The sequence below is a fragment of the Carassius carassius genome, chromosome 41 (assembly GCF_963082965.1).
Source record: "Carassius carassius chromosome 41, fCarCar2.1, whole genome shotgun sequence".
In the NCBI taxonomy this organism is placed as follows: domain Eukaryota; kingdom Metazoa; phylum Chordata; class Actinopteri; order Cypriniformes; family Cyprinidae; genus Carassius; species Carassius carassius.
In genome coordinates this window covers 13,977,996-13,995,106 of record NC_081795.1, presented here as the reverse complement: position 1 = coordinate 13,995,106, position 17,111 = coordinate 13,977,996, and the positions used below count along the sequence as shown (strand labels likewise).

The 17,111-nt window shown below is 36.8% G+C and overlaps 1 protein-coding gene across 1 annotated transcript in view; it reads right to left on the bottom strand.

Moving 5' to 3' along the window:
• Nucleotides 1-1,454: 1,454 nt before the first annotated feature.
• exoc3l2b (exocyst complex component 3-like 2b) overlaps nt 1,455-17,111 on the bottom strand; it is a 30,192-nt gene continuing 14,535 nt past the window's right edge. Inside the window, 11 exon segments of the mRNA XM_059533635.1 lie at nt 1,455-3,159; nt 4,564-4,685; nt 6,224-6,379; nt 6,772-6,894; nt 7,340-7,475; nt 7,554-7,667; nt 8,243-8,343; nt 8,788-8,858; nt 8,861-8,897; nt 9,298-9,412; nt 10,798-11,452. Coding sequence (XP_059389618.1) covers nt 2,880-3,159; nt 4,564-4,685; nt 6,224-6,379; nt 6,772-6,894; nt 7,340-7,475; nt 7,554-7,667; nt 8,243-8,343; nt 8,788-8,858; nt 8,861-8,897; nt 9,298-9,412; nt 10,798-11,452 — 1,910 coding nt within the window. The 3' untranslated portion in view covers nt 1,455-2,879.

Below are 17,111 nucleotides of genomic sequence, written 5' to 3'. Positions count from 1 at the left end.
AAAGACATACCATTCTCTAAAATATGATTGACTACTGTGCTCTTCACTGTTACGGTGTTATAAATCATATTAATTGTGTCTCTAGTTCTTGCGCATGCGTCTTTGCTTCGGTTTGGACTATTGCTCAGCACCAAGGACAGCAGCTACCAAAAACACGCGTAGCCTAGATGATGATGATGATGACGTGAGGGTCGATGTGACGTCAAAGTCAACGAATCACAGCAACACACAACCTAAAGGTTTTTATACTGTACCAGAGGCGTCGTGCCCATTCAAAGTGAGGGGGCACGTGCCCCCTCAGATTTCTGAGCCAAGTGGATTTTAAATGCAGCTTCCAAACGAAAAAAAAAATTGCAGAATAATATTTTTTATATATTTGATACAATCACAGCGGTGTAAAGATCGTTCAGTGCACAGCATCAGCTGCTAAATTCAAATCTGCGTTCGCTGGCTGGCGCTGAGCCAGAGACAGACGCGTTCGTGCAACGCTTCAACCAATCAGAAACTATTCTGTTGCGCTTATGGATGCAATGGCCAATGAGAGACGTCCAGAAGAGTCATCACTGAAACGCGGTGTTTTGTTCACTTGCTCGCTGACTGAATTATTTAGCGAATTCTCTCATCAGAAACAACAAAAAGTGCAGATGTGCGTACGAATGTAAGTAAGATATTCGTTTCATAATGTAAAGTGCTTCAGTGATTTTAATGGGAGGTTTTGAGAGTGCCTGAACTCTGGCTAGACTGAATGAAAATGTTTTTTGATAATGTAAATGTTCTTTACTCTCTGTAAAATGAAAGTGTTAAAATAAGTATCTTACAATATTGTTATTAAAATTTACATTAAATGCAAATTCAGTCGTATTAAAAATATTTTATGGCATGATATGGCACTTAAGTAAAAAGTCAGGTTTTTATGTGTAGTTAATAGATTACACTACATTTCCATATATTGATCAAATAACAATCTATAAAGGTGCAAAACGCGTTTACCTACACATATTTGAGAAACGAGATATTTCCTGATATATTAAGCATGTTTGGAATTGTTTTGAATAAAAAGGAAAAAAAATAATAAAAAAAATAAGCCTATATCAGTTATACAGTGCTTTCGTAGAATGATTTATACTCCCCCCCCCCCCAAATGTGCCCCCTCAAAAATCATGAATGCATGACGCCCCTGTACTGTACAACAACCCTAACCCTAACCCTCACAGGAAACTTTGTGCATTTTTACTTTCTCAAAAAAAAAAAAAAATTCATTCTGTATGGTTTATAAGCGTTTTGAAAAATGGAGACATGGGTTATGTCCTCATAAGTCACCCTCTCCTTATAATACCTGTGTCATACCCATGTCATTATACAAAGTTGTGTCCTGATATGTCACAAAAACAAGAGCACACACACACACACACACACACACACACACACACACAGACAAAATAAAGGTTGAAAAATCTGATACTCTGTCATTTATTCATATATGGTTTAATATATATACACTGTAAAATATTTTTGTCCTATAACCAAAAAAGCAGATTACGTCAAAGTCTTAAGTCTTTCATATGTAGAGTACCCTAAAGTTTACTGAAATTTTCTTTCTTTTTAAAGGCGCTCACACAGCAACATATACAGACTCATCAAACATATGCTGGAAAACACAAGATGGATGAAAATTGTTTTTTTGGAAGACAAACTAAATAAATGCAGAATCCTTAAATGTTTGAAAAGTTTCGTCCATCAGTATTTTAGGTAAACAAACCAAAACTTCTATGGCAGTACATTGAGCACAGTGTCTCTAAAGTGATACAATTATTCATGAATTTTCACTAATTTGATTTGGTTGTAGTTATTTGCCATTGGATTGGTTTCCATTGTTATGGTTTTATCAGTATTTATTACTGATCAATGAAATTACTGGTGTAATAAATAATTCTTGCAATACATAAATATTACCTCTTGATTTTTTTCACAGGTAAATCTGAGTGATAAAAAAAATTATCTTTCATGACAAGATGATAGAAGACTGGACCACAAATGATCCATTTAAATGTGATAAAAAAGATTACAGATAATTGCAGTTGCATAGTACCTTAAAATCAGTCTTCAGTCATGTGCAACTAAAACAAAACATTAAAAAAAAAACAATTTCATAACTATCAATTACTGTCACAAAAGTCAGGAAGATAAATGGTATGATTAAAAAAACATAATCCCAAAACCAATAAGTGTTTTGATCAGTAGTTATACTGTATATATTTTTACAATGTGCACTCGGACCCCTGCAACTTAAGATCATAAAAGACCTTTCTTAAGGATGGTTGCACTATATATTCATACAATAAAACACATCAATGCCAGAAATAAAATATATATAGTGGCCCCAAAGATTGTTTGGACATTTCTAGATACACAGAATATATGAGTTCCATTGCATAAGGCATGAAATGAGGCTAGACCTTTTCACAGAAGTCTTTTTGACATTTTTGCAATGCCTTTTAATAACCAACTGGTCCTGAAACTATTTATTGAGAGACATATGAACACTAACATTTTACAACCACAAAATGTTTTGTTAAATGTTTTTCTTGAAAAGTGTGCTTTTAAAATTAGCTTTTTATTGATATAATAATTTCTATATTTTTTTTATATTTAGTTTTTTTAATGCAAAGACATTCATTTTTGGTGCCACTGTATTTCACAAGCCTTTGAAATTAGTTAGTTGTGCAAAAACAGTTGTAGTGATGCCAACTGTAGTGTCATTTTCTCAGTTTTCTCAGATTTTCCTACTTGTCCTTATGATATGACAATGGCACATGCAAACAAATGCTGTGCTGATGGGCATTGCTCCAGTGCTCCATGAGTGCTCCATCTGAGATGGATTACAGCATCTCTTCTTGGTTTTCCCTGGTTGGAGTCCTTCTGCGTCGGAACCGCATGCTGGAGAAGAGAGACGAGGCGGTGAGGGCGACACGGCTCAGGCCTACATTTAGACAGTGCACTTCTGACGTCACTTGCACCTCAGCGAAGAGAGCCCTGTCACGGGACACCCGCATGACGCTGTCACTGTTCTCGATGTCCTTCACTATATTCAAGATCTCTTGCCTTTCTGTTTGTCGGGTCATCCCACGGATATTGAGTATGGCAGAAACATGCTTCCTCCTTCCAAACACAAGAAAGATTCATGTATGAGGCATATTGTCATATTAACAATAAATGTACAGTGTAATAATACATGGCTAAATAAGTGAAATATTGCTTTAATTAAACAGAACAGTAATATGACTTCATGATGAGCGGTCAGTACTGACACCATACTGGAACAGATTGATTTGATTTGTTTGTCTAAAGTACAAGCCTATTTTTTACAGAATGTTTTTGTTTGTTTTCATAACTTGGAATATTCTTATAAACAGAAAGCTTTTCAAATACAAAGAAAAAAAGGTTATGTTTTAAACTAGAGCTTTTATTTGAAGTTTATTCTATAGATTTGGCAAACTGTAAAAGGAATATAAAAAAAGACAAAGTTAAGATCAAAACTGATAAAAATGGCAGTAAAGACATTTATAATGTTTCAAATATGTTACAATAAATTCAAATATGTGCTGTTTTTTTAAATGGCTGCTGAAAGTTCAGCTTTGTCATAAATTACATTTTAATTAAAAACAAATACTGGTATTGTAATATACTGTACTGTATTCTTGATCAAGCCTTGGCAAGCAAAAGAGACTTCTTTCAAAAACATAAACCCTAAACTTTTACATGGAAGAAAAAAAAAAGTATTTATTTATTTATTTATTTATTTTTGCTAATCGTTTCTCATTTCTTTTTCCAAATCCAAACTAAACTAAACAAGTAAAAGCAAATAAATAAAAAACACAACACAACTGGAAGAAACAAAAACATTTCTTTATAATATTCTATAATGTACTGTATAATGTTTATCTGTATACTGTACATGTATAGCTGAAAAAACAGGGTGCAAAGAATCCTCATTTAACCTTCTCAGAGTTGGCTCCTGTTCATTCAGAGTTTCCCTAGATCATAAAATGTGTGAAGATATATACAGTGGATTGGAAAGATTCCAAATGTTCATCATTTTAATACCCAAAAGTGTTGCTAATGCTAAACAATGGAGCCTGCAGCACATCTGGGTCATGTATTTGAAGTTTCAGGCTTTTTTTAGCACACATTCCATAAAAGAGAGTTTCCTCTGGATTCTGCAGCCGTATAGGGCTCTATGTTAGGCGACTGCCCTCTCTAGGTTAAACCATGGAGCTTTAGGTCAGGCCCTGGCAGGATGCCTGTGTTTTTGCTTTGTCTTTGCGAGGATCCAGAGCTGGACAACTGTACACCTTTCATGCGAATCTAGGATAACCAAACAGTCTCCCATAAAAATCAGGAAACCTCAAAGGTCTTGTTTGCTTTTACAAGCCCCTCGTTTGCTGTCAAACAGAAGGAGCATGTTTTGTCAGATGACCTGAGCTCTGTGCTTTTTGAACTCGATCATATCAGGGGCTACAAGGTGTCCCGGCTGAGCGGCACGCTGTCCCTCAAGACACTCACCGTATGTCAGGGAATTCCCGTATCAGGATGCCAACTTCCATTTGGATGGAGGGAGTGTCTTCCAAGAGAATGATCTCCGATAAGTGAGGAATAGCGCTGTCGAGCCATGAGGCGGAGGATTCCTGGATGGGGGCAAACAAAGATAGCATCAGATCTGTCACTAGATCCACAGAATCCTTCATATGCCGAGACCGATCAGCAACTGGAATTTGCAGATGAACGTTCAGATTAAACACAACTGCCTGGTGCTAAAGACTTTTTCCAAAAGTGTATTGTACAATGACTTCTGTCACACAGCCAAAGACCCCAGGGCCCAAATGACTCCAACGTACAATTAGAAAAGGCTATTTTTACCCTGGTCTCTGGAAAAACAAAAACCTAGAGGATTAGGAGCACATGTTGTTCCAATTGAGGGTAAATATCTGTATGCCCATGACACGGAGGCAGTTCTTCCTGACTCCCAGTTTGACCTTAAAGGCAAGTCATGACTTCAAAGGCCCGGGCCAGGACATTCTTCTATAAACAAAGCCATCCTGTTGTCCACCGAGGTGACAAACGGATGTTTTAACTGAAGCAAGGGGCGGATGCTGCACAGGGGAAAGGAGCGTTTGGGTGGGTCACAGAGATGCCCTTCTGCCTCCATGCCCGCTCCAGACGTGCCCATTCTTCAGAATCTCTTTTGTTTTGAAAGTTGTCGGCTGTAGACGGTTTTTAAGTGATTAAAAACAGGACATGACATTTTGGCAAGTGGGATGAATCTGGGAATAAGGATTTCATGAGAAAAATATATTTGTCAAACAAATAAAAATTAAATGAGGTAATACTTTATTTTACATTGTCCCTTGTTACAGTGTAATTATACATTTAAGTGCTGATTAATATCAATTAATTTACTATGTGGTTAGGGTTAGGAGTTGGTTTAGAGTTAGTTGCATGTAAGTATGCATGGTTTATAGTAATTATTAAGTACATGTAACGTGTAACAAGGACACCATAAAATAAAGTGTTACCTAAAATAATTCAGAAAACAAGACAAAAAACCTTTAAATTTCCTAAATGTCCAGTAATTTTCCATGTTACAGTAACATATGAGGTGGTTAATTTGTTTCACAGAATGTTTTTTTACTCTGCTGATCATACTCAAATATATTTAATTTACCAGTACTAGTATATTTTATAATTATATCATAATTTATAGCATATATCTTGCTGATAGCAGGGTTGTTATTGTTAACTAAAAATAAACAAAAATTAAATAATTTGCCTTGGAAAGTAACTGAAATAAGTTTCAGTTAAAGCACTAATATTAGTTAAATCCTAAAGCAAAATCCGAAAAAAAAAGAAACTTAAAAAGTAATACAAAAATGACAAAAGCACATATCACAAAACTACTAAAAACCAGACTAAAATGAAAATAAAAAACGAAAATATATATAAAAAAGCAACATCCGAAGTATTAATAAAAATATAAAGATTAACATTCTTTAAACAGAACAGGGCTGGGTTTCACAAAAGCAGCTATTGTCCCAAGTTCTGTCATAACCAATAGAGTTCAATGGAACTTGCGACCATAGTTACCTATCGATGCTTTTGGGAAATGCACCCCAGTTCAGCAGCAGATAACGGATAATCAGCAGGATCTTTCAGATAAGTGACTCACCAACTCTTTGAAGAGTGTTTTTAGGTGCTTTCCTTCATCACGAAGGCGGCCTGCCATTCTCTTCCTCATTTTGAGTGACGTGCAGATGATTCTGCCCCTCATGATGGCCCGCACATATTCAGTCATCACACGCCGGTGCACCTCCCCAACCAGGACCTGGGAGCACACAGGAAATCAGAGGTTTCTCTCACATTAATCCCAACATGATCATATTTGAAAGAGATACATCTTATTTCACCCTGAAGAGTTTATTTTGGGATTATGACTGACTGTCTGCACATCATACACCCTATTATATGGCTAAATCGACAATTAGACACAGTTGATTTGGGCTGAAATTGTTTTATGTAAAAATAAAAGGCTGAGAGAGCTATATAGATTTTAGCAGTATTTGTACAAAAATATTTGATCACAGAATTGTGATGAACCAATATGAATTTCAAAGGCTGTGTAGATACAAGGATTAAAGAATCAAAATGTACTTGATAAAGCGGTGAAAATACACATTTTTAAGAATCGAAATTCATGTCACTGACATCTTAGTTTACCTCATAAGGTGGCTTGTCCATCTTGCAAAACTTCTTGAAGTGCTCTTTTATGAACGCCTCGATTTGCTCAAAAGGTTCAGTGTTGCTCAGCCATTTTCGTTTAATCAGCTTATCAAAGAAGGGCTATGTGAAATCAGACAGAATTTATTAGAAATGACATACACAGTACACACTAGACTAAAATGTACTATATTTGCCTTCACCAGGATGTGAGGGCTTTCATTTTTAGAGACAAGAGAGAGCGGCTAACTTCCTGTTAGAGCCCCATATTGGTAAAAATGGATGCATCGAAACTATGTGGCCCTTGAGAGCTGGTAATGCAAATCTGTACAGCAGACACTGAATACTGTTTGGCGTCAGGCCAAAAACATCTAGTGTTTTTCACATAGTGCTGCTATTTTAGTGTCTCAGAGACAGAGTAGCTGTGCAAAACAACATCCTTGAGAACAGCCCATAGGGGAAATGCTGATAAGATATTCTTTATATTCTTGGACAGATACGCATGACAAACATGTGCGTGTGTACATGTCTATGTGATGAAGTGTGGGGTGATCTGTGGCAGCCTCACCCTGATATGTTCAAAAAGTCTGTCGCTCAGAACTCTCACACTCAGGTTGACTATCCTGTCCAGAGCTGTGTTGGCTCTACGAATCGAGTCCTCGCTGGTCGAAGGGTCACACTGGCCGCAACGCTCCACAAAGCTCCTAAACACACTAGTTTATATTACAAAAACTCTAAGATAATTTAAAATCATATAAATAAAGTACTTTGAGAAAGCCTACCTGAAAGGTGGACAGCAGTTGACAAGAGCGATTGTTTTAGTGATGTAACCTTCTTCATTTTCTCCACAGGTGTTTACGAGCATCTCATGGAACATCTCCACCTTTCGCTGAAAACTGCAGCAAAAGGATGGCATGTAGATAGTCTGACACATTTCTTTGGGAATTATCCAACTAAAGATATAAAATATATTTATCTAATAAATAAGCAATTTTTTTTAGGCATTTAAGGAATTAAAAAAGGGTTGGTCATTGATGGGTTATAATCTGGGCACCTATCTTGGAGCCCCACATAGGGTCCAAGATACAGGAGAACAGCAAGATTGTGAAATATTATTACAAATTAAAAGTACATTTTATATGTTATTTATTCCTGTGATGAAAAAGCTGAATTTGCAGCATCATTACTCCAGTCTTCAGGGTCACACGATCCCTCAGAAATCATTCTAATATGCAAACAGCTGAAAAAATATGAAACCAGCTAAATATTTGCTAATAAATGCTAAATGTTTTAGAAACTGTAATATTTGTCTTTGATGATGAACACAAAGTTCCATATGTAGTTGAAATAAATAATGTCTTGTAACTGTAAAAGTATAAAGTGTCACTTTTGATCAACTGAATGCATCCTTGCTGAATAAAAGTATTAATTTTGGTGCGTTAGTGTCACATTTCAAGTATCACTTTCCCACCTGTACAGGAAATCTGCCAGTCCGTTGAGACTGCATTGAGCAACCCGTGAGCCCAAATCTCTGTTTATAGCTGCAGACCTCTCAAGGTCTTCTTGTAGACTCTACAATCAAAAAGAATATTTCCTCAATTTAGTCTTGAAATATCTTGCTCAATAATCTTAACAAAGTGATTATTTTCTGGAATATATTTGCTTAGTTTCATTCATGACCACTAGGGTGCAATACAGAGTCTGCAAAAACAATGTGCTGTAATGGAAACATGCGCACGATGGGAAATGTTTATTTATTTTAGCTCCAGCTAGGAGATGATTTTCTTGTTACACGGAGGTGCACGGATAACATTCAACATGTCTTATGTTTTTGGTTCTATCAACAGACCCAGTGTCTAAGACCTGATTCAAATATTGCAGACAGCCAGGAACAGTGGGCCACAAAATCAGTACTGAGAAAATGGATTAAAGTAACATGTGATGTCACCATATGTCTAGCACAATATCCTGTTTCATATAAATGGGCATAAATGGTGCATGTGTCCATGCACTGACCTGAATAACAGTGCAAGCCAGAGGTAACTGATACTCTTCGACGTTCAGGGTGTCCAGCCATCTCTTTTCTCCTCCTCCAAAACCTGAGACAGCTCATTGGTCACTTTCCCCTGGAAAACACAACATCTCAACAACTCATTAAAAGCAGCCTTGCTGTGGACAGGGGACGGCAATATTGGCACCAGTATAGGGTATGTTCGAAGTTATAATATCATGCATGACATATAGTTTTAGATTAATGTCACTATTTTCAGGATAGGCTAAAGGATTAGACATTCACGTTGCTTAATGAGTGAAGGGGAAAATATGTTGTCAAAGTGACACCTATTGTGTAGTGCTCAATGTCGACAGGAAAACCGTGCGTTGACCCCAAAATGCCGCACTCTAATTGACCGTGCAGGTTGCAGTTACCAGCCATCTCTTTGAGTGGACAGGATGTGCTGTTGTTCAATGTACACAGAAAATGCTACAAGATACTTGGGGATGAAGTTTGGGAATTTCGGTTCTTACCCTGACTGAATTGAGGCAGTCAAGCTGGAGTTTTTCCACCGTCTCCGCCGGCAGCAGTGGGCCGAGCTGCGAGAGGTTAATGGGTGTTGTTATGGTGACTGTTCCAAGGACATCTCTGCGGCAACAACAGGAAGAGCAAATCACAAACTGAGTCTGGACTTCACTCATAAGGAAACACTGAATTATGAAGGAACAGGAATGGGAAGGTACAAGAGTGGCTTTCACCTCCTCATATCAACCAGAAGCTATTTATAACAATCAGTTTTAAGTTTGCTGTTGCTGTATGTGGTTTGACAACTGGATACAGTCAGTAATAATTAATGCAAAATACAAAACAGGCCATTGTTGATGTACATTGCCACCGAATTTTCTTTTTATATCGTTCAGAATTGTGGGGTTGGAAAGATAAAAAAAGGTAACTGCTTATGTTGGTGTATTTGATTAAAAATACAATAAAACAGTAATATTGCGAAATATTATTACAATTTAAAATAACTGTTATCTATATTAAAATGTAATTTATTTCTGTGATGCAAAGCTGAATTTTTAGCATCATTACTCATGATAATTTAGAAATCATTCTAATATGTGACCCTGGACCACAAAACCAGTTTTAAGTCGCTGGGGTATATTTGTAGCAATAGCCAAAAATATATTGTATGGGTCAAAATTGTTGATTTTTCTTTTATGTAAAAAAAATAATTAGGATATTAAGTAAAGATCATCTTGCATGAAGATATTTTGTACATTTCCTACTGTAAATATATTAAATCTTAATTTTTGATTAGTAATATGCATTGCTAAAAACTTTATTTGGACAATTTTATTTTTGAGGAGATTTTCTCAATAATTAGATTTTTTTACATCCTCAGATTTCAAATTTTCAAATAGTTGTATTTCTGCCAAATATTGTCCCATCCTTACAAACCATACATCAATGGACAGCTTATTCATTCAGCTTTCATGTGATGTATAAATCGCAATTTCAAAAAACTGGCCCTTATAACTGGTTTTGTGGTCCAGGGTCAAATATAATGATTTGATGCTCTAGAAACATTTCTTACTATCATCAGTGTTGAAAACAGCTGCTAAACAGCTGCTAACAACAGCTATTTTTTTTGGTGAAAACTGTAATACATTTCTCAGTTAAAAAGAACACAATTTATATTTTTAAAAAAAACTCTTTTGAAACAATATAAATGTCTTTACTGTCGCTTTTGATCAACTGAATGCATCCTTGATGAATAAAGTATTAATTTCTTCAAAAACAAAAATCACTTATTGACCCCAATTTTTTCTCTCTAAATGCAAAAAATAAATAAAATAATTATTGTCTGTCAAAAAATATGGCTTCAGAAAACTTAATAAGGACCACTTTTAAAGTTTCACGATTTTCAAACTTGATAACCCCTGGTCACGGTTTGGTTTCTTTTTTTCTAATACAGCTTTTGAATCACATTGTTTTGAGTGAATGATCGTTGTCAAATTGCTGGTGTTTACCTATTGTAAATGTTGTAGAGCCAGTCTAGTAAAGAGTATATGTCAGTGATTTGCAGATCTCCATTAGTGATAGATTGGAGACGACGGGTAACAGCCTGATGGTAGCTCTCTGTGTACACTTGGAAGGAGTCGTATTCTACAGGATATACAGACACCACATTACGCCGAGCCGCTCCAAGGTCCTCCACCATACGCACTCTTAGCTTATCCAGATAGGCTGCGAGCTCGCCTGCCAGTGCTTCTTCATGCTGGGGTAGGTTTGCATCAGCCAACTCGACTACCGCCTCCCTCCAGCGTTTCTTGAACTCCCTCGGCCTTGGGCCTCCTGGAGCAGCTCCTTCACTCTGAGCCCAGTCCCAATCAGCTTGCTCCTCCTGCTGGAGCACCTGCACCACCAGGCCCAGGTTGGGCCCAGCGGTGGGGCAACGCAGAGATTCCCTCACCACGTCCCACAACTCTTTCTGCAGAGCCTCGTACAGTAGCTCCACATCTTTGGCTTTGCGCCGACTGCTGTCTTTGCTGCTGGGGCTGCTAAAATCCTCAGTGCCACCTGCTGTTGGGGTTTCAGCCTCTCTACACTCCTGCTCCAGCTCCAGAATGTGAGTGTCAGCCAAAAACAAATCTCTTTTTGTCACCAACTGCAGGATTTCCAATACTGACAAAACAAAGAAAAAGAGGTTATCCATTAGTCACACAGCAGAGACAGAATACTGAATTCTTTCATTGTTTAGTCACCCTCATGTTCAAACTGTATGCTGATATGTTTTCTATGAAACTATGCATCTTCTTTACAGTAAATTTACATTTCTATAGCTTTTTCCATAATTAAATTTTTTGAAATGATTCCACTTCTGCAATATTCTTCTGATTGTCTTCTTTAAAAAAAAACAACCTTAGGTCTGTATTCCAAAGTGTAACAATTTAAGTTTGGATAGTGCACTCTCACGTCTGTGTTCAAAAATGGGAGGGGGGGGGGGGCGGGTGATGACACACTAAACAAGGAGTCAATGAAGCCAGGAACAAGGAGATGAGGAATTCACAAAATTAGAGTACTTAATAATTCAAATGGGGAACATAGAGCACATGGAAGACGTTCAAGAACCAACAAACTCAAACTGAAAGTACTAGGGCTTATAAAAACAAGATAATTAGGGAAACATAGGTGCATAGAATAACTAATTAACAGGGACACGGAACACATGTGGAGGGATAACACAATATAATGAGTCCAGGAATGTGACAGTGACAGTTAAGGGGTTATATATTTAATCACAATTAAAGCACAAAATGTATGATCATGACAGGCCTAACCATAGAACAATTACTTTAAACTCTGAACTCATACACCTGAAATTTATAAATTTAACTTCTAAACTGAAAGCTCTTTTTGAATCTGGGATCTGGACCATGCTCGAAATCAGCAATGATAATTTTGTTAAATAAAAACTAAAAGAGCAAAATTGTTTTGTTTGAATTCGCACTTTATGATATATATATATATATATATATATATATATATATATATATATATATATATATATATATATAAGGTATAAGGTAGTTTGCTGAGGCTTTAAATAACTAATATATATATATTAGTTATTTATATATATATATATATATATATATTTATATATATATATATATATATATATATATATATATTATATATATATATATATATATATATATATATATATATATATTAGTTATTTATCAAACTACCTTTAAGACGAGGCAAAACAAAATGGCAGGTCATTATCCCAAAAAATGTCCTTGTCCATTAAATCATGAGAACTTGAACCTGAGGACCACTGTTATTAGCTTAGGATAAGATGGATTTATATTTTGGCCATTCAATGAAGTGCTTCAGAAGATTTTATGGCATTAAACATAAAACATGAATGCAATATATCTTCCAGATGGTCAAAAGGACTGCCAATGCACTCTGCTGGCTATAATTTATAATGATCTCACTTGTGTTTCTTACATGTAGCAGCACTTTTTGACATTCCAAAGAAATCTTTGATGAAGCAGACAGGCCCTCACTGAGGTCAGCGCTCACACCCATCCTTCATTATATCCCTTAATTTCCTGTGGGTTGAACACATTCACTTGGGCTAACAAATTGATCCGATTACTGGTGATAGATTTTGACAAGCTTCAAGTATGGAAAGGAAAGTCAAGAGGTCTACAAGTTCACCTACTGAAAAGACTAGCCGAGCTGGTCATCATCATGTTGTGTTATGGATACAGGTGCCCAGCATGTAATGTCCCCAAGATGGTTCTTAACTAGCTTAACCAGTAAAAATATACGTATATATCATTCCTATTACATATTAACACAGTGAATATTATATACTGGTGACATATTTGATCAAAAACACAGTAAAAACAGCAATGTTTTGAAAATTTTAATCTATTCCTGTGGTGCCAAGCTGAATTCAGTCATTACTTCAGTCTTCAGTGTCACATGATCTTTCAGATATCACTCTAATATGCTGATTTGCTGTTAACGAAAAACTTTTTTTTTTTTAACATTGAAAACAGATTTTGTGTGCTTAATATTTTGTGTAAAAGGTGATACACTACAGGGTGAGTACAATAATAAAAAAATGTAAATTGAAATAAATTGTAATAATATAATATAAAGTTTTTTTTTGGTCTTTTTTCAAATAAATGTTATGCCACAACAGACCCCACAACCTTCTCAAGCGTCTCGCATAATAACAGCCCGAGTGTGCCAGTCCATCGGAAGGAGATCTAAATATAAAATACAATACCGTCATGGTTATCACTAACACAGACGGGGGTCAAGCTGGAAAAATCCCTGTTAAAACTTAGAGTCACTTCCTCTTCAACTCATTCACTTGAAAAGTCCTCCACCCAAGGACAACATGTCACTGTATCAGCTCACTGACTTTGAGACCGGACTACTGATGTTCATACCTGGAGGAAGAAAAAGTTGACCTTGTAAACTTCAGTCTGAGACTGAGAGTTTAAGAACTGGATTCCTTTTAACTGATAAATGAGAATATTTAAGTGGCCATGCCCCAGAGAAAGTTGAATAGAAATGGGAATAACAGGAATTGGAATTTACTGCATTGTAATTCAAAGAAATTCAGCAGGTAATGGCATTCTGGGAAATGAACTGTTTGTTTACCCTTGTGCATGAATCAATCTGTTTGTACGGCTCATAAAACCTGCGACTTTTTCAAACTTTTTAACTGTAAAACAAAGTTGAGTGTTATATAATATATACTTATATATTGAAACTTACATTGAAATATTAAAAATACCATCCTCACACTTTTGAACAGTACTGATATATATATGCTGTTGTGTAGAATGATAGACAATACTATTGGAAAAGCAATGATCCAGAAGTTGAAATCCACGTAGTTTAAATGGTTTTATCCCACAGTCATTAAAATGCACTGAGCTGTACAGAGGACAACACTAGCTCTTTGTTTCCACAGATTTTCACGCACTAATTCATGGTGTGGAGCATACTTCACTTAAGCACCACCCTTCCTTAATGAAAACCACAGGGATTGAAGTATTGCCTTTTAAGGGCACATTTGGCACATATGCTACACAAATACCAGCACCACAACTTCCAAGAGGACATAACACTGTTTGCTTTTGGCTGATGATTTAAACTCGACTGAAAAGATCTGACTAAGCAAGATATCCTATAACATAGCTCCAACACACCTGCACAACCAACACCTCTCAATCAGCCGTTACAAGGAAAAGATTAGCCTTGATTCTAGGAATGTAATGGAATCTGTTCTTTGTTGTGCCACAGGTTCGGGACTATTTTCCATTAACCCTCTGTGTTTCAGAGTTAAAACCCTCCTGTCAAGCCGAAGCACAAGAAACCGAAGAACTTGAGGAATAGCAGCCCACAGAAACTCCTGTTCTCATTTATTTTATTAATTTCCCCTATTTAATGCTCAGCATGTGCAGAATAGACATATTTCCCCCAAAATTGAAATATTTAATAAATGGAGGATGATTGTATTTCCTGCTTCTCGAGCAATACTGAGCTCGTCCTGAAGGAGTTCCACATGCAAAAATTTTGTTTCAATATCTAGGTCAAGTAAGATGAAGTGGCTTCCAAGTGACAACTGGTCTCGCCTGCCACTGGACACCTAAAGGTTGCAAAAATGACTTCATGATCCTTCTCAGGACAGATCGGTCCTACTCCCTTTCTTAATTTATTGGACATGGCCAACATCGACAGAACAAACCTAAATTGGACCATTTGGAAAATGCAAACTCCACCTTACTCTAAGTGCTACCCTGCCCTCACTTAATGTTGGTTTATTTGAGATGCCTTAACAAATCCTCCTGCCAAATGTTGGACAATAGCTGGATGAGGTGGAAGTGTTGGCTATTCCTTTCACGGGTGACTGCCAATTTGCATGCAGGAATATGCTGTCATAAATGGGAATGCATCGACTGCAAACATTCCCCTCAAGATACGGATTCCATGGTGGCCATGACAGAATGGTTCTCAGCTGTAGTTATGGCTTATGGTTGGAGGTTGCGGATTGGAATTTGGAAAGCTCTGGAAATCATTCTCTAGGACGAGGGGTAAACGCCTTTCTATATGGTTTCTTTATCAATTCAGTTAGATGTCATCTTACACTCCAATCCCAAAGACAACTATATTCTTTCAGTCTTGATAGATACCAGCAACCCGAATGCAGCATAGACCTTGCTCTCTTAACACAAAACAAAACAACGAGTTTTAGTTGCAACATGCTTCGTATACCAAGAACATTTCTTTTTTCGCTATATTGTTGTGACATCATCGAAAGGATGGTACGGTTGTTAAAGAAAAATGACTAGATTAGTACCAATGGTGGAACTGTATATACAGTATCCTATATTTGCTGTATACTGTATACAGTGGGGCCTGTTGGCAAGGCAATGGTATTGAGAATGTTTTGTCAACTCCTACTAAAGTGAAATCAAATCTGGCAGCAGAAGTTGACATTTAAAAATTGAAACACCCTCCATAAACAGCATTCCCGACCTGTTCTTTGCTCCATTTTCTGGATTTTCTTGCATGTGCAGCGAACAAGTCATATGTGGCATTACAAGTTATTTGAAGCGCAACTTATGTCCCATATATTCTTTTAATGCATCATTGTGAAGATGTTTGATAGCATTCTTCAAAAAGGCTCTCTGTGAGTTAAATAATTAAAGCCACTCAGGAATGTGGGGCCACTTGAGAACAGCTGGGTGGATGGTGCAATGCTTTCTTTTGTCACAACACTTATGTCTGCAAAATAAATGAGAAGTAGTCCTATTATTTAAGCTCATGCTGAAGAACTTTTCTGGAATACTTAAGAAACTAAAAAGCAGACTAAACTAAGAAAAACGTGTTCACTGTTGGAATGTTGTATGTGGCATCTGATCAATGCGTGAACAAAAATGCTCTTCACCCAAATTACGTTCACGTGTCTCTTCAGCTGAGAGTTACTGAACGATTAACTTGCCCGCATGACTGTTGTGAGAGGTCACCAGAAGGTTTCCCATCAACATAATGTGGCTAAATACACAAATAAAAAGTGATTTTTTTGCTGTGTCAGCTGCGACATGCAAACCAGCAAAAATCACTAACCCTGTCCCCCCTGCTGAAACAAAGCAAAGACATGACCAAACATGACACTGTGGGGCACATTCAGTTCCCCTTTGCTCAGATTCCTCTTTTATCATGTTCCATGCTGCATTTACACAAGGGGAAGAGATTGATGGTTTTAAATTTGACAGCCCTTTAGCCCTTATGGTGAAAACAGCAGAAAAGTCTTGAAAATCAGCTAAAATGCATGCCGCTCTGACAGACATGTTCCCCAATTATAAATCTTTCTGCAAAATTTAGTTCCAACTCTAATCGAAGACACATGAACATGCTAATCAGAGTCTTGCTTAAAATTATTGTGTAATTATGTAAGAGCAATTGTGTAAGAGTAGGGCTGAAAATAAATTCTTCTAGGTTGAACACCCAATAAACTCTGTTGACTGTTTAACAAATGCACAAGCAACCACTTACAACTGAAGATATGTTTGCAAACAGCCCAGGCCTGTAATTCTAGCAACTGGTATTGTTACTGTAGGTTGACGGTCCTAATCTGATCCTTCATTAACATCCTTTTTGCTTATTTTCTTGAACCAACAGAGCCTGCAAGTTGTTGCTGGTTTTGAACCTTATCTCTCCTTGTCTTTCAGTAAAACGCCTGAAACCTGAGCATGAAATCATGTGCAAATTCCTGCCTTTCATGTACTATGCTCATGCACGA